The sequence below is a fragment of the Rhinoderma darwinii genome, chromosome 5 (genome assembly GCF_050947455.1).
Source record: "Rhinoderma darwinii isolate aRhiDar2 chromosome 5, aRhiDar2.hap1, whole genome shotgun sequence".
NCBI classification, from domain to species: Eukaryota; Metazoa; Chordata; class Amphibia; order Anura; family Rhinodermatidae; genus Rhinoderma; species Rhinoderma darwinii.
In genome coordinates, this window is record NC_134691.1 from 85,307,156 (window position 1) to 85,333,173 (window position 26,018).

The following is a 26,018-nucleotide window of genomic DNA, read 5'->3' on the forward strand; positions in this document are numbered from 1 at the left end:
TTGTATGTGGTAGAGAAGCCAGAGATAATACTAACAAGACCCTTCTTTTAACATCATATTGCCAGACACGCAAGATACCGATGTGTTTACTTTTGGTTGATGCCAAAAAGGCTTTTGATAGGGTACACTGGGTGTTTCTCCGTAGTGTCTTGACTCAGGTTGGACTTGGCCCCCCATGGTGGATAGGATTATGGCATTATACCACAGGTCTACAGCTCGAGTTCGAGTTAATGGTCTTTTGTCTGACTCCCTGCCTGTTACAAATGGTACAAGACAGTGGTGCTCACTCTCACCTCTGTTATATGTTTTGGTCATGGCGCACCTGGCTGTGGCACTGCGGAATAACCCTAGCATCAATGGCATTTGTGTTGGTGCACAGCATCACAAAATAGCACTCTATGCTGATGATCTTCTCGTGTACATCACAAATCCTATGATTTCCTTGCCTTCTTTGACTGGGGAGTTTGAGCGATTTGGTAATTTGAGTAATTTTAAAGTTAATTACTCTAAATCGGAGGCGTTGAATATACCTCTAGACGCCCCTCTAGCTTCTCATCTTGCTCAGGTTTTCCCGTTTAAGTGGCAATACACGTCCTTAAAATACTTAGGGATACATATCCCCACACATTTGTCTGACCTGTTTACCATGAATTACACACCAGTCCTACAGCGTACTTTGCGAGAGTTGGTGGCGTATGGGGGTGGGCAAATGTCGTGGTTTGGGCGTATTAACGCTGTTAAAATGTATATATTGCCCAAATGTCTGTACATATTTCAGACTGTCCCTATTGTGGTACCCGTGATTTTCTTCAAGACCTTACATAGGGCTATAACCAAATTTGTGTGGGGCTCCTCTAAGCCTCGCATTAGATTTTCTCTCCTTAGCCGGCCTAAAGTGGAGGGGGCGCGGGTTTGCCGGACTTTAAACGTTACCATCAAGCTGCGATCATCATGAGATTGGTGGACTAGTGCTCAAATGCGGGTAAGCAATGGGTGCGCATTGAGAAATGTATGTCCTCTCTTGCATTGTCCTCTGTGCCTTGGTTGACTGGCTCCCAGCGACCAACATCTTCTCTGCCTTTCCTCACACGTCAGTTTCTTGTAGTTTGGGAGCGGATCATTGGTGCTCTGGACCTTACTCACCGTCCGGGTCCTTTGACTCCTCTTTTTGATAACCCTTCCTTCCCTCAGGCGGTGGGTGTGGACACATTCCTCTGTTGGGGGAGACAGGACGGCGGATACTTGGCTCAGACCCTTACACCTGATGGTGCAATTTTGTCATTTACTGCAGTCTCTGAGGCCTGCCCGGGGAGACGATCAATATGGTGGTCCTATTTTCAGTTGCGGTCATATCTCTCTTCCATGGGTGATTGTCTTGTGTTGCTACAGGATAAGACTCCTTTGGAACATTATCTGTCCTATCTACATGGGATCCTCCGACCTGGTTACTCTTATTCGCAGTTGGCGTTCACCACAGCTTGGGATGAGGAAATGGGGGTTCGACACTCTGAGGAGGATTGGGAGACTTCTTTCCTCTTGGCTCATAAGTTGCCGACTTCCTGTTTTGCTCAGGAGAAAAATTATAAAAAACTTACCAGATGGTACCGTTGCCCTTTCTTTTTACATAGGATATTTCCTGATGTACCTGCTGATTGTTGGAGGTGTGGGGAGGCTCCTGGAACTATGTTGCACATTTGGTGGGATTGCCTCAAGCTCCGTCCCTTTTGGGGAAAAAATTTTGATCTCGGAAACAAGCTTTTTGACACTGACATTCCTACATCTCCTTCTATTGGATTGCTTTCCATGGTTCCTGGATCACTCCCACACCTCAAAAAGGGCGTCTTTAGGCATTTTCTGTCTGCAGCTAGAACTGTAATACCATGTCACTGGAAGTCCATTAATGTGCCTTCTTTGCAGGAATGGGTAACTGAAATGAACGGGATTATGAGAATGGAGGAGTTGATGTCTGCTGATTGGGGTAAATCCGAAATCTTTGTTCAAACTTGGTCAGTGTGGTCAGGGTTTCGAGGTGGTCCTGATCTGCCTCTCTGGTTGGATGGCCTCTTTTGAACACTCATATCGCCAATCCTGTGTGCTTTTGTCCGTTTGTGCTTCCCTCTATTGTCTTGTGTTTGTGTAACTTTGTGTTGAAATGAACACTTAAAAAATTTCATTACTACTCGTTTTTTTTGGGGACTGGTTTCCCTAATTATTGCACTACTTTCGATTTGGTTATTGTGCTGTTACTTGCCATTACATGTTATTATTTCCTTCCTTTTTTATTTTTGATGTCTGGGAGGCTACCTCCTGCCATTGTTCCTATGGCTCTGTAACATTTTATACAGCTTGAATTTATTGCACTGCGTTCAAAATTTTGAAATCTCGTGAGATGTTTTATATTCTAATAAAATTGTTGATAAAGTAAAACAAAACTTACGATAACAGCCAAATTATCCAAACACGGACATCTCCATTAGTAAGACAAACCCTACTTTTATACTAGACCAAACCGGTCATATTTAGATAAATACTGTAATGCTGATATAGCAGAGAATCCAAAACCGGTGCAACTAAGGTGCGGCTTCAGTCCAACTAAAAATAAGCAAATTCATGTGTTGTCATTTTCGATTCTATTTATGGTTCTCCTTAAAATCGCAACCAATGTTTGGGCCCCTTATCTTCGTATCATTCCATCTGTGATCACTTCGTTAGGATCAAACATAGGAAACACATAGTTAACAGATACCATTCCTGTTGAGTCCTTTTGGTTCTAAAGTATCTAATGCATAGATCCACTTTATCTGCAGTTTTTTCAAATACTTTTCTGTAACTCCCCCTCTCCTCATAGGAAACACTCCATCTAGAATTTTAAAGCGCAACTGAGAACCATTGTGTCTTTGTTTCATGAAATGGCCAGGAATTGGTCATTCAGTTTTTTTGACTCACTTATGTTGATTCAATCGTGCCTGACGCTCTTGAGTTATCTCCTCAACGTACAAATATCCACATGGACATTGCATAACATATACAATCTAGCTAGATTGACATATAAATAATTGTTTTATGTTGTATATTTTACCCGTCCTAGGGTGCAGAAAAATATGGCCTCTAATCATACTGTTGCAATTGCAACATTCCAGGCAGGGGAAATAATCCCTTTATACTCATATTTCTCTTGCTACTCTGAGAGCCTAAATCTGTCCGCACCAAGTGATCATTTAGATTGGTAGGCCACCTATAAGCCATCATTGGTGGATCTTGAAAATCTGTGTATCTCTCAATATGGACCAGTGCTCTCTGAGAATATTTGAGATTTTGCCACAGATAGGTGCATAAGATGGTGAAAATGGGATTCTTTTTTGTGTGATCTTTTTCTTTTTATCTTTAAGTAAATCACACCATTCCAGGCTTTTAACCTTATTAAGTGCTCTCTCTAAAATTGGTTTTGGATAACTTTGTTTTGTAAATTTTTCACACTTGGTTCTCAACCTTGCATATGCAATTTCCTCATCCGGCACCTACTCTTGTAAAGGTACGACGTGGGCCAATAATCCCACCCCAGTTGTCTCAGGGGTGGGATCTATTTTTATACCGATTGAAACATTCTTGGAATGGTGCTATAGGACCTAGATCTTATGTTTGAGATACAACAGATTTCATTAGTAAGTTAGGAGAAATTTAGGTCACAAGCGACTGTCTTTTGTTATCATTTGATGTGGTGTCTTTTTATACCAGTATTGAACAGGAAAAGGGTGTACAGGCAGTGGCAGATTTATAGTCCGTGATTGTGGTTTATTAAAAGTGAAATCCAGTGACTCCAAGATAGACTATGGCTCAGATGAACTAGAATAATAGAGCGTTAGTTCTTATCAACTGTGCTAAATGGAAGGCCAAATGAACATGGAGCACCCATATTGGATGTTAGTGTATATTGACTAGTTATATAGAAGGTTATTACAATATATTATAGTAACATTACTAGATTATTTTTTGGCATAAGTAATATTCATATTTACCTGTGATAGGACAAATGAAAAGACAATTTCTTACTTGAGTACTTAGACCGTTATACACCAATTAAATGGTAAATATATTCATTAGTGTTTGTGTAGATGTCATTTTTAGCAAATATCACTTCATGCATTGCATATCTATCTCATATACATATGCGTTAATTCTTAACGTATCTCTAAGGCTCCATTCACACCTGCATCGAAGGCTACGTTTTGGAACCTCCGTCACAGATTCCGTCATTTTTGCTGGACTAAAAAGCACAGCATACACAACTATGTTGTCTGGTAAAATGACAGAAACCACGGCGGAAACCCGATGGAACCCATTAAAATCAATGGCTTCTGTAGGGCGCCGATAGTTTCCATCTTGCCATGAATCCGGCGCTTCTGTTTTCTCATTCTATTCCTGTGAGTAGAATAACGGAAAACATACGTTTGTTACTGGATGGCTGTGATGAATGCCTCTGACAGATGCCATCCGTCGGATAGCTGTCGCCTATAGACTCCCATGTTAAAAAACACATACGTTAATGTATATTTTTTTCTAGATGGTGCGAGATTGTATTGAGTTCACATCCTAAAAACTTTTATATCTTAATGCAATTTAATATATGTTAAGCGTGGACATATCTATATATCAGATATTTATCCAGAAACTGTAACTAACACATTTCTAAAATACACAAGGAACATAAATTAAATGATAGCTATGTGTCAACTTCCTTAGCTGGGGTCCAGAATGGCATGGTTATTGTGTAGGTTATCCTGACCACAACATCATAGAATGTTGCATTTTTCTTGGTCGTCCTGCTGGTTTCTGTTGAATCCTTAGTCAAAGATTTCTCATACATGTTCTGTATGTGCAGTATATGCATTAATAGGAAATAAGTAGGCAGCCAGATAAACTAACATGATTCATTATATTTCAGGACATTTGATTTAACGTAAAATATATGAGTACAAAGTTTATTATAGTGAGTAAAACATTGACATAGGTGCAAGTACTTCATATACTTCTGGACCACAACCTTCAGTCCAAATAATGTATTATGAGAAGGTGATTACAAGGAACCATCAAAGAACTATTGGATGAATACTGGTAGAAATAAATGGAGTATTCATTTTATAAATCCTAGTAAAGGTACAGCTGTACGGCTGTGCGTCCATCGTCTTCATCTTCAGCCAGCCACCTTACGTAAAAAAAAGACAGGGATGGTCAGATGTAGCTGGGCATTAACACTGGAAATAATAGTTGGTTAGATAAACATCCACATCAAATGTACTCTGTAAATCAAATCAAGTTCTTCTTTCAGGGACTGAATAATTTGTGCTACTATATGATAAATACTTGTGTTGCTATAACTGTCATTATACACTTTACCATATATAACATAAGAAAACAAAAAATAAAGTGGACGACAAGGAATGGATTTCTTTTATGGTGTACCTGTTGCAGGAGAACAGTGCTGTTTCTTTTGTAGATTCTGTAACAATCTCCACCTTTTCCAGGAACCAACCATTACCTGCTCATCAGAATAATATATAGTTAAATTACTTTACAGGAGAAACATTTAAAACGTCATTGCCGTATGGTTCCCAGTAAGAGAAGATAAACACGATGGTTGAGGAATTTATCAGAACAAGTGCAAAGGAAAAGTTGAGCAGTTGATTCCAGATGTAATTTTTTTAAGACCCTTTTATTAATGAGGACCTTCCACCTCTCCTGACAAGGCTGTTTTAGTAAAACCAAATGAAATAACAATACTGGAGCACCTGTTCTTAGAACTATCCGTGATGCCGTTAATCTGTTATTCCTCCTGGAAATGTTTGAATAAATTGACATTTGGGTGTTATTGGTTCAATTGTAAATAGAGTGTGTCCCGATACACTATGTAATTGTTCAATTAGTGCCAAAAGTGTCAGAGTGTGTAGGGTCGCACCACATTGACAAGGGAAATGGTTACACCCAGTTGTCAATTTATTCATACTTTACCTGGAGGAATACAGGTATTTACTAAAACAAACTTGACAAGAGAGCTGATAGATCCTCTATAAATGAAGCTGCAACCTGATTGACCAGACAACTTCTCCACTTTTTTGCACCAGTTCTGATACATCCTCCCCATTGCCATTCTCTGCCCACCATTTTCAGCTTTGTGTGTGCAGTGACGCCTGCAATCCATTTGTATTAAAATGTATATCTTTACTGAATGTGAGTTAGTGAATATTTCCAAAGTCGGGTAATAAATCAAGAGCCAGTGAACTTCCAGGGCTTATTACAAAGAAAAACAATAATCTCTATAAGTATATTTTTCCATTGCTATTTACTCAGAAGTTGTTTTCGCCTTGGATATCCTCGTGCAATGTTATTCACTTATTAACAGGTACTCAATTATTTCCTGCAAAGCTTTGTTTGATTTCAGTTAATTTTCTGTCCCAGTAAATAGCATCGCTCGCTTGACTGCTCTCAACTGGCTGTGCCTGAGGGATCTCTACCTTAAAGCATATTAGGAAAATGATTTCCCTTCTAAGCTCACCTATTTGTCCAGGGCTTGCTGGAGTCTTTGTATGTGCAGTTCACCTTTTGTGACACTGAACATGAATAATGTAGGAAGTTACAATGAATTCTAGCTTTTTTTGGCAGAAGCTGAGTTCACGTTAGGTAATCCTACAGATCAAGGAATACTTTTCTCTGGATTTAAAATGTTACTTTTTTACAAATCTCTAATCTGTGCTCCTTTACATCATTTACATACTAAACTGGTCAGTGTGGCTTGAAGCTCATGTTCCCTGATGCCAAAATCTGGGACCGGGCCCCCTACCTACCATGTGCCATTTATACAGGTTTCACATGTGGCAGATGGGCCTTTAGGCACCAGGACTTTCAGGTACAACCACTTCATCTGCCCCCCTTATAGCTTTACTCCTGAAACGGGTCTAAATTTATTGTATGGTCTGTCATGGAAATGAAGGAAGACATGCATACTACAGCAGGCCATATACAAAGAGCTTTTACCAACCAATCTTTTATTACTATAAAAATAGTTTTCTAACATAAAAAGGACATTTGACTCATCTGGTACAAATCACATTTTAGTAACTCTTAAGTTAAGAATGTAATGATTTACCAGTGATTTAGCACTAAGCAGTTGTTCATTCAGAGTCATAAAAAAATTCCCTGGTCTATACCTGTGAATGAGTTACTTATAGCTGAACATCTCTGTTTTGTCAATCATTTTAATCTTTAGCACCATATGGCAGAGACATCTTTTATGTTGTTAATACAGCCAGTTTAGTAATAGCATTGACAACCATGTTGTATGAATGTACAAAATTACTTTGTGGTGGGAATTGAAATGCATTGAGATATTGTCGCTGTCTATGGTTCTGATGTCATGTGCAACAAGTATAAAAAAAATGACTAAGGCCCCCTGCACAGGACCGTGCCCGTAATCACGGTCCATGATTACGGGCATGGCCGGCAGCTGACGGCCACGGATAGCCACCCGCATTTGCAGTCCATTCTCCCATATAAAGTATGGGAGCACGGTCCGTAAAAAGCAAAAAATAGGACGTGTCCTATCTTTTGCGGAGCCTTTCTATGACACGGACACCTTCCCATAAATATGGATTAATTCTGCGGTCTTGTGCATGGGGCCTTACACTTTTTTGTACACAATCCCTGCTTTGGATAAAAAAAGTTGCCTAAAAATGCTTATTGAGTAAACCCGTCTTTAGACAAGTATGTCAAGAGAAGATGTTAATATGTTGCATAATAGACTAAATATGTATTATATTTACATCAGTTGATTACTCAATTCATTGTAACATTACATTTTACTTTGTTTCATATAATGCCTTCACTTGTATTATATTGAAATACATACAGAGGTGGGGGCATTAATGGTACATATTTTACCATTTAGTGGCCTTGCAATATTCAGTAAATGCATTACAACACAATGGAAACTCACCCACTCCTTTCCCATCATGGCCTATTTCAATATGCGAGATTCTTCCTATATTCTTTGTTGTGATTCTAAATGTGTCAATCTGATTACAAAAAATGAACAGTGTAAAATATGTGATGCATGAATCTATATTTATAAATGTGTACATAACATGATTTACAACGTAATGCTTAAACATTTCAACAATTTTTTTTTTAAGTCTGCAATGCACAATACTCGTATCATTTAATATCTTAAAACAGTCATACAGAAGTCATGCTTACAACATTTATATTAAACTGTCTAAACTATTGCTAATAATGAAAACTTTTCTGGAGAAAATACTGTAACAATAATAATGACAATATAGATGGACAGTAAAGAACTGACAGAAAGAACTTTTTGATGTCTTAATCTATCATGTTCAGTATTTGTCTCGGTTTTTTGGCTGTGACCCAGCTACTGAAGAGTTCAAAATAAGCTGACTGGATGGACTCCATAGCTTGTCTAAACAGTCTCAGACATTTACACTTTAGTCAGATTTTGACCTGGATGTGCTTTGTCACATATAAATCAAAGAAACTATAAAACATAGACTGAGGAGATATAAGCAAAGTTCATATATTCAGCTCTTCTGCCCATATTTGCTACACCTAAAAATTAAAGGGAATAATCATTCAGCTTTGGTAACCTTTAAATGGACACTAACTTTTCAAACTATTTATGCTGATCTAAAAGTATACCTGAGACCAAGGTATAGACCAACTCTGTAATTTATTTACAGTTATTCTGTGTGAAGTTACTGCTACTAGGAGTCTCCCTTCCTGTAATCTGCAGTTCAACCCCTGTGTTCAAGCAAAATCCTTCCTTGGTTACAGAGCAGATGAGATGGACTGCCGGATTTGGTGGGGGGGGGGGTGGTGTCTCTTCACAGCCTGCCCATAGAAGTCTATGGAGAGTGGAGGAAGAAGCAGAAGGAGAGAGCAGGAGCAGAGAGAGCAGACACAGACATTTTGCCCATACAAGTCTATAAAGAGAGGAAGGAAGAGCAGGAGGAGGGGGCAGAAGCAGAAAGAGGAGACAAAGACAAGCTGCCAATAGAAGTCTATGGAAAGGGGAAGGGAGAGCAGGAGGAGGAAGAGAGACATAGACATGCTGCCCATAGAAGTCTATGAAGAGGGGAGGGGAAGCAGGAGCAGAGAAAAAGACACAGATCCTACCCATAGAAGTCTATGGAGGGGTGAGGGGAGAAGATGGATGGAGCAGAATCATCAGAGAGAGAGAGAGAGACACAGACACACAAAGATACTGCTGCCTATAGAATTTAATGGTGAGGGGTGGGGATCAGGAGAATGGAGCAGAAGCAGAAAAAGAGAGCGAGAGGAAACCCAGACTGCTAGTAAGCGATGTCACCCCAGTGCTGGATTCTCAGGTACAGTGCTCCTTACTGCTATAAATTGTCCTCCAATCTGATTCTGGTTCTAAGGGTGTACTACAGAAAGATAGTGGACTATGATGTACTCTGCTCTGCGTGTTCAGTATATAGAAGACATGATAGCACTTAGGCTGCACCCAAAACTGAAAAAATGTCCTATTCAAGTCATATAATGTCCAGAAATAGTGTTATTTCTTATTTACACACATATGACAGCTTATTCTGAAAAGTCACCAAAAAAGCTTGGTATGCTTAAAGTATTAGTAGGGAAAAGACTGTAGTTTTTCTTACCATTTCACCAAGCAAGCACTCAGTTCCCACCCTAAAGTTGCCACATTTAGTTTATTTATTATATCCTTCATTTGCCATAAATCCTTTCCACATATAAATCAAAGGAAGTGCATTACTTTTCCATATTCTTGTATTTGCCCTTCTGGCCAAAAATAATTTCTTAAACACAATGTACTTGACATTATTGAAAACTGACATAGCGGAACTATTGCCCATGTTTTTATATTAAATTATTACATTTGGGACAATTATTATTTTATCTTAACCTAGAAGAATTAAAGGAGTTTTCCCACTAAAATCATTTATCACCTATGCACAGAATGCGTAACAGGAAAATGCACAGAATAGGTGATAAATGTATGATCGCTGGGGGGCCCCCACAACTGGGAACCCCACAGATCACTACAACATGTGTTTCAAGTCTCTGCTCCTCCTCATTGCACAATTACAGTGAGGAGGATTCTGAAAGGAGTGGCAGTCCTGCCATTTAATGTCTACAGGGCCAACGTTCAGCACTCAACTGTTTCCGTCAGCCTCATAAACATTGAATGGAACGGTAGGACACATGCTCATCTGCCGCTCCATTCAATATCCTCATCACTACCCTGGTGCAATGAGGACAAACTGTGGTTCGGGACCCACGTAGTGTACTCTTCTTGTGCCAGGATGAGCTGCTTCTTTGGAGACCAAATTGGGATTTTATTATCACTGTGTACAGGACCCTAAATCAGCTCCTTTTCTCTACATAGTGATACTCCATCTTTCAGCAGCTATGAGCGATATGTAAGGACTTGCTTATTTGTATTAGTAATCTACTTAATTGTCTTTTGTCTTTATTGTTTCTTATTTTGAGTTGATATTTTGGGTGCTTTGGACAAAATTACTAGTTTTTAATAGAGTTACGGTCTCAAGTTGCAATATTTTCAAACTACAGTACAATGAACGTCCCAGAATGTATAAATATTATAGCTTGAGAGATCACCTCATTGTGCTATATGTTACACCGAATACATCAAACAGGCTGTGTATTACTATATCCTTATTATTTTACTCACTAGAGTAAAAAACTTGTCACTCCTGGGAATAGATAAGCCAGCTTCTATTGAATAAGGAGAGTGACAACATGTTCTGTTGATAGCTTCCTCAGTTTCAACATGTTAGCTTTCCATGGGCTTGCTCATGTTTTACAGTATGCGGATTGCTCTTATAACTTACTATACAGGTATATGTATTAGACTCTATTTGGAATCCTCTGAGGCCACATTCAGATGTGGTGGAAAGGTTGCGGAAATCCATGGCAATTTTAGTACAAATTTCAGTTTCACAACCCCTTCCACACTCCACACATAGCAGAAATGCATGGAAGGGATTGTGAAACTGAAGCACACACAATTAAAAATGAGAGAATTTCGTGAAATTCATTTCGGGGCCAATTACATCAAATCGGTTGTGCAATTCGATTTAGTTCTAATATATTTGCCATAAATCGCAAGTGCCTCGATTGCCCTGTCTGATCCAAGTTAGATACAATCCTAGAATACATCAGATGTGTTCAATCCTAGAACACATAGCAGAAATGACCAGCATGGAAATCATAGATTGCTGCAGATTTCCAATATGCAGCATTCCAATTCTTTGGCCGAAATGCTGTGGGGTGTTCATAGAGGATTTCACCTTTTACAATGCATTGGGTGAAATATGCAGCAAAACAGCAGAAAATCTGCACATGTCGATTTTTCCGCAGATTCGCCATGGATTTGCAACAAAATCTGCGGAGGAAAACATCCATTATGGTGAATTTAGACGTGGCCTAAGCTGAAGCCGCTTCTATTCTTCTTTGCATATGAAAAGCTCCAGCATGCCCTCAAATTTGCAGCTCGTCAATCAGCTACAGTACATGTCAATGGGGTTTGAAAACCACAGTCACATGTATTATATGGTACTCTGTTCCGAACTTTCGGTGTGCAATCCACCACGTCTGAATGTGGTCTAATACAAATTCTGGGGAAAAAAAGGCTAATAAGTGCAGCAATAAAAAAATATCCTGTAGTCATTAAAGTCTGAGGATTGTGGAAGAATGCAATGCACATTAAAAATATTAAATATTCTTGAAACATTATTTCCATCAGCTACTTTATTTTATGAAAATGTGTCAATGAGAACAAAACACGAAACAGCAAGTGGCAAATATCAGTGACTGTCCTCATAAAATTACATTGATTCAATCTGGAATTGCCTAATCTATGCCAAACAGAAGTAATTGTTGAGAGGAATTAAGTACTTTTAGCGAGCAAATAAAATTGATCATACATTTTACCAACTGTGAACTATAAACGCAAAATATGCTGAATGGAAATAAAGTAACAAAATGCCATACAAATGATGTCACTGCATGTGTGGTTTGTCTATTAAACTTCACACATTTGTTATATCCCCTTATGTTTAAGGGCATGACCACACGTGGCGGATTTACTCCGCAACTGTCCGCATTAATGCCGCACAGAATCTGCGTTGCAGATTCTGCTGCGGATCTGCACAAAATGTGCAGAAAATTGATGCGGACTAGCTGCTGCGGACTGCGGGAAAAGTGCTTCCCTTCTCCCTATCAGTGCAGGATAGAGAGAAGGGACAGCACTTTCCCTAGTGAAAGTAAACGATTTTCATACTTACCGGCCGTTGTCTTGGTGACGCGTCCCTCTTTCGGCATCCAGCCCGACCTCCCTGGATGACGCGCCAGTCCATGTGACCGCTGCAGCCTGTGCTTGGCCTGTGATTGGCTGCAGCCGTCACTTAGACTGAAACGTCATCCTGGGAGGCCGGACTGGAGACAGAAGCAGGGAGTTCTCGGTAAGTATGAACTTATATTTTTTTGACAGGTTGCTCTATATTGTGATCGGTAGTCACTGTCCCGGGTGCAGAAACAGTTACTGCCGATCGCTTAACTCTTTCAGCACCCTGGACAGTGACTATTTACAGACGTCTCCTAGCAACGCTCCCGTCATTACGGGAGCCCCATTGACTTCCTCAGTCTGGCTGTAGACCTAGAAATACATAGGTCCAGCCAGAATGAAGAAATGTCAAGTTAAAAAAGCAAGACGCATCCGCAGCACACATAACATGTGCATGACAGCTGCGGACTTCATTGCAGAAATTAGAATCTCCATTGAAGTCAATGGAGAAATTCCGCCATGAGTCCGCCACTGCTCCGCAACAGACAGAGCATGCTGCGGACACCAAATTCCGCTCCGCAGCCTATGCTCCGCAGCGGAATTGTACGCATCGTCTAAACGAACACTGCTAAATTAAAGTGAAAGTCAATGGACAAACGGCTCCGCTGCGGATTAACGCTGCGGAGTGTCCGCAGCGGAATTTAAGTGAAATTCCGCCACGTGTGAACCCAGCCTAATAGTATCGAATTAGAGAGTACAGTCTCTGGAAATCCCAGCCAAAATATGGTGTCTGCATCTAAGCAATCAGTGCTTGTAATGTCAGGGTAATATGACAAAAAAAGATCTTGTTGGAGTAAAATTTCTAGCAGCCTGATTTTATTTGCTGGAAAATGTTCTACACTTCCTTGATGTTAATGGTCAGTTCCTGCTTTCAAATATTTAGCCTGTTCTTTATTTCGCTCAAAAAGACAAATGAGAAATATCTATCCTTCTATCTATCTATCTATCTATCTATCTATCTATCTATCTATCTATCTATCTATCTATCTATCTATCTATCTATCTATCTATCTATCTATCTATCTATCTATCTATCTATCAGGGGCGTAACTAGGAAAGGCTGGGCCCCATAGCAAACTTTTGACTGGGGCCCCCCCTCCCCTGGGTGTCACACAACCCCCCCCCTTGTAGATAGTGCTTTTTTTACAGCCCCCCTCTGTGGATAACGCCATACAGCCCCCCTGTAGATAACGCCATACAGCCCCCCCTGTAGGTAACGCCATACAGCCCCCCTGTAGGTAACGCCATACAGCCCCCCTGTAGGTAACGCCATACAGCCCCCCCTGTAGGTAACGCCATACAGCCCCCCCTGTAGGTAACGCCATGCAGCCCCAACCCCCCCAAAAAATTCGACCTATAGTGTCCTACAAAAGACATGTATCCCCTATCCACATGTGTGATTGCTGGCAGCGATAGGGAGAACGGGGGACTGAAAGTCCCCCCAAGTTCTCCATGACTAACCTCTGACTTCCGGCGTCTGCGCAGCTCAATAAAAATGAAAGGAGCGCTGGTCACGCATGCGCACAATCGCTCCATTCATTTCTACGGAGCTGCCGACACAGACCCCGGAAGTCCGAGGTTTGTGATGGAGAAGTTCAGGGGACTTTCGGTCCCCCGTTCTCCCTATCAATGCCAGCGATCACACATGTATCCCCTATCCATACGGGATACATGTCTTATGTAGGAACAACCCGTTTAATGGCAGAGCGGGGAGATACCTCGCAACAGAAGGCCAAGTGTTGCGACCTTTGCGACGTAATCGCAGCAACTACGCGGCAAAAAAAATAAATCACAACTCAGGAAAAAAATGTAAAAAAATAAAAAAAATCATACTTACCCAGAATGCTCTCCTTCCTGGAGTCCGGCCTCCTGGGATGACGTTTCGTCCCATATGACCGCTGCAGCCTGTCACATAGCCTGTAACATCATCGCAGGAGGCCGGACTACGCGCAGAGAAGACGGAGGGGGTAAGTATTAGCGTTATTTTTCACAGCGCAAATTACGTTCGGAAAAAAGAGAAAAAAGGTGAGATTTTTCGCACGGAATGTACTGCGGGTTCCAGGTCGGATACGCTGCATGATTTTTACGCAACTTATTCGACCCATGGGAGAACGACCTAATAGGGAAAAATGTGTCAAACAGCAGCTTGTGGGCCGGCGGAGCAGGCTTAACATGCTCATCATTTAACTTAAGTGCTACAGCTCTGACCACCATGAGCCTTTAGCTACCCCCCTGGAAATATTAATATAGTTTATCATGTACATTAGGAGACAAATAAGGGAGATTTGAAAATAGTTCTGTAGGGTGCACAAATTTAGGCCTCATGCACACAGCCGGCCGCCGACACCCGCGGGCCACTTTTTCGGGAGCATGGCCCGCAAAATTAGAAAAGTAGGACATACTCCACAATTCCCAGCGCGGTTATACGGCACTGACACATTTTCGGAGCGCTAGAACCTGGAGGGTTTGTAATTGCGGACTGTATTGCGGTCCGCAATTACGGAGTGTTTTTTACAGTCGTGTGCATGGGGCCTAACCAAAATAGCAAACATAGAATTAGATATATTCCCCAACTTGCTAGACACATTTGTCATTCTTACACCACCTCATGACTGGGATTCACGTACATGAAGTCAATGGGTGTGTGAAAACCACGCAGGTCGCACGGAAGCACTTCCGTGCGAACTGCCTCTTTCGCGCACCAGCTGTCAAAAGGATGAATGTAAACAGAAAAGCACCACGTGCTTTTCTGTTTACAAACATCCGAATGGCATGTCATAATGATGGCGGCTGCGCGAAAACCACGCAGCCGCCCATCATATGATGCTGCCACAAGGAGCAGGTAAGTGGCTTTTGCGCAGGCAAAATGCCGCGTGTTTTGCGTGCGCAAAAACGCCACGGTCGTCTGAATCAGCCCTTAGTTACATAGTCATGCATGACCCCTGGAATCATTTCAGCAACAGGTCCAGCAAAGGAACATTCGCCCTGGACTTCATGCAGCAGGTGATTATTAACCCTCTATAACCCAGACACAGCGGCATCACCATACACACTGTGGATAAGATAGAATATCCACATAACGCAGGTCCTGGCCTGGATAGAAACATCAGGCACTGCAAAGCCTGCACCAACTTCTGGTCTGCCCTGTATAATATCGTCCTCTATGCCAAGCTAAACACAAACACCCCCTGTAAGGGTATGTTCACACGGCGGGGGTCCGTAACGGCTGAAATTACGGGGATGTTTCAGCCTGAAAACATCCCCGTAATTTCAGCCGTACCGGCATGTGCAGGCGCTTGTACGCCGCGTCAATTACGGGCGTAATTAGCGCTGCTATTCATTGGAGTCAATGAATAACGGCTCTAATTACGGCCAAAGAAGTGACAGGTCACTTCTTTGACGCGGGCGTCTATTTACGCGCCGTAATTTGACAGCGGCGCGTAAATATACGCCTCGTGTGAACAGACAAACGTCTGCCCATTGCTTTCAATGGGCAGATGTTTGTCAGCGCTTTTGAGGCGCTATTTTCGGCCGTAATTCGGGGCAAAAATGCCCGATTTACGTCCGTAAATAGGCCGTGTGAACATACCCTAAGCGTTACACAGGCAACTAGTGCATTTATTACACACAGCAGTAAGCGCACCTATAACATGGCAGCAGGATGCACTGGCACAGAGCTGGTTGTGTTGGTACTTTACCGCCCTCACGGAGCAGCGGGCTCCCCCTCCACCACTGTAGCTGAAGACACAGTCAGTCCGGACACTTCCTGGATCCGTGTTACACAGAGGCTGATGGGAGGAGCTTAGTGTCAGCGCTGTGTGTAATGGCTGAGGGAGCTCTGGTCCGTCCCTCATAGAAGACATAGACTAGCGGCAGTCCTGACTGTACTGTCCTCCGCCCGAAGTCTCGCGTCGTTCGTTCCCTTTAGCTCTGCCCCCTGTCCTCTCCCCTGCCTGAGCACTCCTCCTACCACCTATCGCCGTCCTATTCAACTGCACAGTGTGCAGTGCAGCGGCTATCACCGGGCTCCCGGACCCCCCCTGCGGCTATCACCGGGCCCCCGGCCCGCCCCCCCCCGGATGCCTAGTGTTACGTTAGTGATGCTGCTACTAGGCATGAGGGGGCCCGTGCCTCCAGGCCTGGCACATAATGTAATGTGCCTGTCAGGGCGACACGGGCCCCCCCATGCCGCGGGCCCCGTAGCAGCTGCTACGGCTGCTACTGTGGTAGTTACGCCACTGCTATCTATCTATCTATAAGATAGGGCTGAACTTAATTTATTCTAAGTTGCCCTTTTCATCTGTACACCCCAGTTGCTGTACAAATAAATAAATTTATCAGAAAATGTTTTTTTATTCATTTTTATGTGACTATCCATATAAAAATATCCTTAAATATTTATGTTTTGCACTGGTCACTAAAGCACACACAATTAAAAATGAGCGAATATCCCGAAATTAGCTTCGGGGCCAATTACATCAAATCGGCTCTGCAATTCCATTCAGTTAGAATATATTTGCCGCAAATCTCAAGTGCCTTGATTGCCCTGTCTGACTCTGATGTCTTCAAGGACTGTATCCAAGTTAAATACAATCCTAGAAGACATCAGAGAGTCAAACAGGGCAATCGGGGGGCACTTGGGATTCCAACCCTAAAATAAAAAAAATGGCATACTAACAGCCTTATGAGATGACATAGTCTTGTCCCATGCGACAACTGTAGCCTGTGATAGGCCTGTAAGGGACGCATTGCAGCAGCGGTCACACCTCAGGAGACCAGCAAGGACACGTCGCTACTCGAGACTGGAGACCAGGGGGGTATGGTATTTTTTTTAATCTACACCCTTTTGCCGATTTATGCGTTAAAAAACCCCAAAATTTTCAGATTCTGACGAATTTAAAACTTTTGGGAAATTTGTACCAAATTCGATTCAGTTAGAAATGATTTGTTAATTTCTACACACAATAAGGGTATGTGCACACAGCCTCTTTTCTGACATAATGGAGGCGTTTTACGCCTCGAATTACGCCTGAAAAGACGGCTCCAATACGTCGGCAAACATCTGCCCATTGCTTGCAATGGGTCTTACGATGTTTTGTGCAGACGAGCTGTCATTTTACGCGTCGCTGTCAAAAGACGGTGCGTAAAATTACGGCCGCGTCAAAGAAGTGCAGCACACTTCTTGGGACGTAATTGGAGCCGTTTTTCATTGACTCCAATGAAAACTAGCTCCAATTACGTCCGTAAAAGACGCTGCGAAAAACACGTGCACTTGTAAAAACGTCTGAAATTCTGGAACTGTTTTCTCCTGAAAACAGCTCCGTAATTTAAGACGTATTTGGCGTTGTCGTGTGCACATACCCTAAGGGTACCCTAAAATATGTCTGAAAATACGGAGCTGTTTTCAAGCGAAAACAGCTCCTGAATTTCAGACGTTTTTGTAGCAGTTTTTCGCTGCGTATTTTACACACGTTATTGGAGCTGTTTTTCAATGGAGTCAATGAAAAATGCCTCCAAAAATGTCCCAAGAAGTGACATGCACTTCTTTTTTGCGGGCGTCTTTTTACGCGCCGTATTTTGACAGTGACGCGTAAAAAAATACCTCGTGAGAACAGAACACAGTAAAACCCATTGAAAGCAATGGGCAGATGTTTGTAGGCGTAATGGAGCCGTTTTTTCAGGCGTAATTCGAGGTGTAAAATGCCCGAATTACGTCTGAAAACACTGCGTGTGACCATACCCTCAGTTGACACATCCTGTTTTCTGCAGCTCACTTGTCAGCTTTGCTAAGGCTTAGATCAACCCACCAGGGAGTCGGTAAATCCCCTGGTAGGCTCCCGAGCCAAGATTGGGCCCGGGGAGCACTAAAACGCCTACTGCAGCTTGAATGCAAGTGGATTTGGAGGCTCCAAACCATGCACCCCGCAGGTCTTAATGAGACCGCAGGGTTTTCAGCATTTCTCTGACTGTCAGCAGCTTTTAGTGGTGTTGGATTTTATTATTGTTGTACATAAAGGATCTTGTGTGTCTTTGTGATTTTAATATTTTGTATTTGTTTCTTACAGATTAGACTCTTGCTATGAGTTCTTTCTCTCATTATATCTGGATCTCTCGTTTTCCACTTCTTGGGATGTCGCTGTACATCATTATTGATTTTGTCTCCTTATGATATGTATTGACCAATCAGCGTGCAGATTCATTTCTGTGCGTATTTTTATGGCGTTATGGTCACTTTTTTGCTAACATACAACCAGTGTTTCATTACTGCTTACCTATGTAAAAAGAGATTTTTTATAACGACACCTGTATATGCAAATTTATCTCTGTGTGTACTTTTATGGCTTTATGGTTATTTTTCTGCCAAATAATTAGTGTTTTATTACTATTTTCCCATGCAAAAAGATTTTCCACATCGATACCTGTATATGAATAAACATATTATTCACTAAGCATTCATTGCATGTCACTATGTATCTTTTCAAACAACACTATGTTTCTTTCTTATATTATGGATTTATGGTCCAATCAAGATTCATGTCTTCCTCACATTATTCTTTTTTTTGTTGTTTTTTCACCTTTATTATATATTTTTTTCATTCATTTATCTTTTCACTTCGTCACTGTCACTTTTTTCACTATTTGCACACATATCCTCACTTTCACGCACATTGCACTCATTCATTTCTTTATTATTCATTTTTTTCTTTTTCACGTTTATTCAGGTTTATATTTATGATTGTTGTACTCATGTTACTTTTGTGACACATTTTTTACAATAATGTCTTATGTTCATATGTCTCTTTGCAGTAGAGTTACATCTAATTTTCTTCACTGGCGCTTTAAACCTTATTAGGGATCACGGTCGCTGTTTACAAACATTGTGTATCCAGGGTTACCCACCTTATCGCTGCATCGCTCCCTCTGATTGGTGTTCAGGTGGTCGGCCTCCGTTCCGCCGCTCATGACGCGCCTGACTCCGGACCCACGTGACCGCGTCTGCTGACGCGGTGACGTGTGTCCGGCTCCGGCCCCTCGTGATCGGCGCTTCCGGTAGGCGCGGCCATCTTGTTTTCACCTCGAGGAAGCGATCGGTAATTATGCGGCGTTACACTATTATTATACTGCTACATCTGGGATCCCTGATTAGGATACTCCCTGATTGGTCAGCGTTCCCTATAAGAAGTGGAATATACATTATTCAATGCTACCCCCAGACGAAGGCAGTTGCGCCGAAACGCGCGTTGGGGCAGACATCTCGCTGTGCATGTTAAACCTGGGCTCTTAAATGGGTATGTCTATTGTCATTATTCCTTGTGACTACTTTTTATACTCTAGCATCACCCATGTTTTTGCGGCGCTGTTGTTACGTATTTGAGTACTCTTTCCTAGACCATTATACATGGTATATACCTTTATTTTCCTGTACTCATTATAATTAATATACAGCTTGTCGATTTATTCAGTGCCAGGTTAAGCCATTTGGCTTTCAGTACTTTCTGTCTATTTAGACTTTATTCATTATATAATATTGCATGGCTTGTATGTCTTTTTTACCTGTTGGTTTATGGATTCTTTTTAATCATTGTATATTATGTGTCATTCTCTAATAAAGTGTTTCTTCATTTTTCTACATCTTCAGTCTTTTGGCATCTTTTTCTCTAGGTTATATATTTATGCTTTGGATGCTTTATGGGTATACGCCCTAGGATCTGGCTCTTACTTGAATACATGCTTGCTGACGGCCGCATTTTACTTTTTCTGAGCCATTTCAGATCCATGCTGTGTTTTTTGGTTACATAATGTAATGTGCCTGTCAGGGCGACACGGGCCCCCCCATGCCGCGGGCCCCGTAGCAGCTGCTACGGCTGCTACTGTGGTAGTTACGCCACTGCTATCTATCTATCTATAAGATAGGGCTGAACTTAATTTATTCTAAGTTGCCCTTTTCATCTGTACACCCCAGTTGCTGTACAAATAAATAAATTTATCAGAAAATGTTTTTTTATTCATTTTTATGTGACTATCCATATAAAAATATCCTTAAATATTTATGTTTTGCACTGGTCACTAAAGCACACACAATTAAAAATGAGCGAATATCCCGAAATTAGCTTCGGGGCCAATTACATCAAATCGGCTCTGCAATTCCATTCAGTTAGAATATATTTGCCGCAAATCTCAAGTGCCTTGATTGCCCTGTCTGACTCTGATGTCTTCAAGGACTGTATCCAAGTTAAATACAATCCTAGAAGACATCAGAGAGTCAAACAGGGCAATCGGGGGGCACTTGGGATTCCAACCCTAAAATAAAAAAAATGGCATACTAACAGCCTTATGAGATGACATAGTCTTGTCCCATGCGACAACTGTAGCCTGTGATAGGCCTGTAAGGGACGCATTGCAGCAGCGGTCACACCTCAGGAGACCAGCAAGGACACGTCGCTACTCGAGACTGGAGACCAGGGGGGTATGGTATTTTTTTTAATCTACACCCTTTTGCCGATTTATGCGTTAAAAAACCCCAAAATTTTCAGATTCTGACGAATTTAAAACTTTTGGGAAATTTGTACCAAATTCGATTCAGTTAGAAATGATTTGTTAATTTCTACACACAATAAGGGTATGTGCACACAGCCTCTTTTCTGACATAATGGAGGCGTTTTACGCCTCGAATTACGCCTGAAAAAACGGCTCCAATACGTCGGCAAACATCTGCCCATTGCTTGCAATGGGTCTTACGATGTTTTGTGCAGACGAGCTGTCATTTTACGCGTCGCTGTCAAAAGACGGTGCGTAAAATTACGGCCGCGTCAAAGAAGTGCAGCACACTTCTTGGGACGTAATTGGAGCCGTTTTTCATTGACTCCAATGAAAACTAGCTCCAATTACGTCCGTAAAAGACGCTGCGAAAAACACGTGCACTTGTAAAAACGTCTGAAATTCTGGAACTGTTTTCTCCTGAAAACAGCTCCGTAATTTAAGACGTATTTGGCGTTGTCGTGTGCACATACCCTAAGGGTACCCTAAAATATGTCTGAAAATACGGAGCTGTTTTCAAGCGAAAACAGCTCCTGAATTTCAGACGTTTTTGTAGCAGTTTTTCGCTGCGTATTTTACACACGTTATTGGAGCTGTTTTTCAATGGAGTCAATGAAAAATGCCTCCAAAAATGTCCCAAGAAGTGACATGCACTTCTTTTTTGCGGGCGTCTTTTTACGCGCCGTATTTTGACAGTGACGCGTAAAAAAATACCTCGTGAGAACAGAACACAGTAAAACCCATTGAAAGCAATGGGCAGATGTTTGTAGGCGTAATGGAGCCGTTTTTTCAGGCGTAATTCGAGGTGTAAAATGCCCGAATTACGTCTGAAAACACTGCGTGTGACCATACCCTCAGTTGACACATCCTGTTTTCTGCAGCTCACTTGTCAGCTTTGCTAAGGCTTAGATCAACCCACCAGGGAGTCGGTAAATCCCCTGGTAGGCTCCCGAGCCAAGATTGGGCCCGGGGAGCACTAAGCACGGCTGCAGTAAATCCTCGATCCCCAGGCCTCTTCTGCTCCAGGTGCACCCGCATCACTGTATCCTATGATAGTGCACACAACGCCCTGATGATGGATGGCATCAGGACCCAGTGTAAGTGGCCCGCGGCAGCGAATATGACTTTCTTATGCTGGACAGCATCAAGACCCAGTGGGTGGGGCCTGGAGCTGAGGAGGCCCGGGAAGACGGAACGTTGAGTATAAAATGGTGTCTGGTCTGGGGTTTGAATATTATTCTTCCTATTGTCTGGTGTCTGATTAACTTAGGGGACTGGCCTTGGGTTTGACTAATTTAGAAGGTCTGATCTGGGGTCAGTTCAATTTAGGTGGTATGATTAATTTGGGAGGTCTGGGGTCTCATTTGTTTAGGGTGTCTGAAGTCTGATTAAGTTAGGGGTTTCGGTCTGAGGTCTGATATATTTAGGGGTTTTGTTCTGGGGTCTTATAAATATAGTAGTCTTTTCTGGGGTCTGATGATGTAAGCGATCTGGTATGGGATCAGAATTAATGAAAATGGTCTGGTCTGGGGTGGTCTGATTATTTAAGAAGTATGGTCTGGGGCCTATATTAATTTAGAAATCAGATCTGGGATCTGATTATTTAAGGTGTCTGGTCTAGAGTCCGAATTAATGTTAGGGTTTTGTCTAGGGTTTAAAATAATTTGGGGCTCTGGTCTGAGGTCAGAATTAATTTGGGGGTCTGGTCTGAGGACTAAATTTATTAGTGTTGCTTTAGAGGCTAGGGATGACTGCAAAAGCACGAAGCCAAAGATGTCTGTGCAGCCTACATGGAGACTTTTTGTAACCCAGACCTAACTGACTTAACTGAGTGTTACCATTCCCCTTGTCAATAGGATGTACACCAACACAGTCTGATAGTGTCAGCGATGACTGGACACTGTCAGTGTGTAAGGACACTGCTCTTTGTCAAGGGGTATCGTAACACCCAGTTTCAATTTATGTATAAATTTCCAGGAGGAATAACAGACGAAATGCACAGTGAAGTATTCTAAGAAAAGGTGCTTCGGAATTGGTATTTAATGGGTAATATATGTATTAACTAGAGCAGACCTCTGATAGGTCCTCTTTAATTATTATGTATAATGCCTGTAAGTGTCTGAGCAGTGCTGTATTCTCTGGTATGGTCTGCAGCATGATAATGCCCTGCAGACCGCCAGCCTAGAACTGGTATCCGACCACTATATGGTCACTGTATGACGGTATTATGGGTTATATTGGTTCTTGCATAGTGGTAGCGTACTGTTGTCCCTGACTGATAAAGCTCTGCCTGTTCTTGATTATGTGATTAAGTGTTTCTAAGTTCCACTTATATTTTTCTCTTTGTCTAAAACCAGCTCCAGAAGAAATTCCACTTGTGGGCTTTAGGCACCCTAGTCCGATGCTGACTATGTAGACGGAGGATTTACGGACAGCTCTATTGTACTGCTGGAGGCCTGGATAAGGCAGGATAGCAACACTATACACACAGATAAGAATCTGAATGCATCTCCCCTGTCACTTCATGGTCTCTCGGGGAGGGGTCTATACTCCATCACTTCCTGGACACTGTAATAATCTATTGTCATTTCTTGGGTAATTAACTTTTATTAATTTCAGCTGCCATAAAGTACACACACCATACTGTACTATCTATAGAGACAATACAGGAAGGTAGTATGTGTCACACATCAAGGGAAGACTTTAAAAACAAAAAATAGCTACAAAATTTAAAGAATTGAACAAATACATCATATAATTTCTTAATACTTAAATGTCATGAATGTAAATAAATGAAATACATAAAACATTCCTTGAACCCCTTAAAGACTGGCCTTTTTGGACCATCAGGACCAAGCAATTAATTTTTTTTGCAATAACTTTTTTCATTTTCCTGTCGATGTAGCCGTAAAACGGCTTGTTTTTTGTGGGACGCATTTTATTTGTCAGTCGCACCATGATGGGGGTACATATAATTTATTGCTAACTTTTATTAATTTTGCTTTTGGGCAGAAAGGAAAAAAAAATGAAATTCTGCCGTTGTGTTTTCGAATATTGATTTTAAGCCATGTGTATAAATATTATGTTAACTTTATTGTATGGGTCATTACAATAGCGGTGATACCAAATATTATTTTTTTTATGCTGAACTACTTTTCAGCAATAAAATAATTTTTTATATATAAAAAAAGAGTTTTATTTGTTTTTTGGGGGAAACTTTTTTTCTTAAAATTCAATGTATTATTTTTTTTAAATATTTCTCTTCTTAGTATTGAATAATTGACAGGCAATCAACATGGCCATGACTAGTAGGCTCAAATCTATGGCAAACCTGGGAGCTTTTGTTAGGCCCTCGGCTGCCATAGATATTCGTCAGCATAGTAACCAGAAGGGCTTTTGTGGTTACTTGAAATTGTTTTTAGAGTACTGTTTCTCAATTTTTCTAAGCCATGCACCCCTATAAAAATTATTTAAATCAATGCACACCCAAGGCTATGATCATACACTAAGCTCCACCTATTAAATGCACATCTTGAGGGCAGAGTAAGTACCCCATTGAGACATGGCATGTACCCATCACAGGTAGAGGAGTATCTGGGTTCTAGATCTTAGTGGGTGGTTTGGTAGCATGATAGTGCTATTGTATTTCTTCTCCTATTACTTTGAGTTTAAATCTGACCATGGGATTATATGCTACTTATAGGTTGAACTCAGGATAAAGTTCTTGTATATTTCGCAAATGTAGGAGAATTGGGGACTTGATTGTGAGGAGAACTGACTAAAGAACAGTCAGGCCGTGTTGTATGATGATTTTTTAAGATGTTATGTTCTTACCTTCCCATTTTGAAAGGGTTTGATGTCTTCCAGTGGCTTTTTTAGCTGCACAGGTCCAAATGATTTTCCATTATCATAAAACAAAATGATGAAGACATTGGCATCGGTGCCCATTCCTCTTACTTCACCCGTGTATACTTTAATCAAATGTTCCGCTATATTTTCTTTACCAGTTCCTGTATGATTGGAGGTTAGTAATAATAAGTCATCATCAGCTTCCTTTTGCTGGTCATGGACAACTTGAGAAATTACAACTTCTTTTCTTGTCTCTGGTTTTTCCTTCTCTATTGAAAAACTCCTAAGCACATAAACAAATGTATCATGTTAGTTAGTTTAAAAACGTAAATCTTTTATTTATCAATTCTCAAACTGTACTTTTTTTAGGATCTTTTTTTAGCATAAGTACAATAATGATACTACAATGTCGGGAAGATTTTTGCAAATTTTCGAATTTGGAATGTAGCAGTAAAACTCATATAACATCCAATACTGGTAAGAAGTACTACAAAGCTGGTTTTACTGGAAGTGTAGATAAAAACAATCTAATGTCAGATACATCCATAGGGACCTATGTACATATTCCATCCATAGAGTGTATGAATGTATGGATGTGTATGTCAACAATAATTTGCTGCTCCCTTGCATCCATGTACAGGTGACCTTGCTGAAGCTGAGTATGTTACATGTGCTCTTTTGAGTTTATGGATGTTTTATAATATTTCTAAAGGCATTGTATGTCCTTCAGTTTAAGTTCTAGCCTTCCTATTATGTTTTCTAAGATCTTCTCAGGAAGTCATTCTTATTGCTCCCGGCAAGCATTCTGATTGGAATTTTTTTTTTTAATGTTCATCACATCGGAGGAAAATCTTTACGTCTATATTTAGTTTATGGTTTGGTTTACACATATTAGTTTACACACACAGGCTAACATTTACGAAGACTGGCATTTTTTATACAGTTATAAAGCAGCTGGAGTGATTTGGAGTGATGTCTAGCATTGATGAAACTAATTTAAATAAGCCATTTACTCCTAGTCCACATAATATAATATATGTGCTCTAAGCTACGTTTCTTATTACTAAAATGTTACACGTCATCACTTGCAATATTTTAGCGCAGCAGTTTACACCAAAACCTGGCATAAAATGCATTAGAAATGGGTTGACCTTTTGGTTGTAGGTTTATTCATATGTTTTTGGTCAATGCACCAAGTCATGCTTGGTCTATA

General features: G+C 41.1%; 1 protein-coding gene and 1 pseudogene across 1 annotated transcript in view; both read right to left on the minus strand.

Annotated features, from left to right (window-relative positions):
- The window catches only part of LOC142652467 (uncharacterized), a 43,019-nt pseudogene extending 38,155 nt beyond the window's left edge, over positions 1–4,864 (minus strand).
- An 87-nt stretch (positions 4,865–4,951) lies between these two features.
- Positions 4,952–26,018, minus strand: part of RP1 (RP1 axonemal microtubule associated) — a 406,368-nt gene continuing 385,301 nt past the window's right edge. The window contains exons 54-57 of the mRNA XM_075828106.1: positions 24,791–25,088; positions 7,988–8,066; positions 5,461–5,536; positions 4,952–5,203 (exon numbers count right to left, since the gene is read on the minus strand). Coding sequence (XP_075684221.1) covers positions 5,146–5,203; positions 5,461–5,536; positions 7,988–8,066; positions 24,791–25,088 — 511 coding nt within the window. The 3' untranslated portion in view covers positions 4,952–5,145. The remainder of the gene's footprint in view (positions 5,204–5,460; positions 5,537–7,987; positions 8,067–24,790; positions 25,089–26,018) is intronic.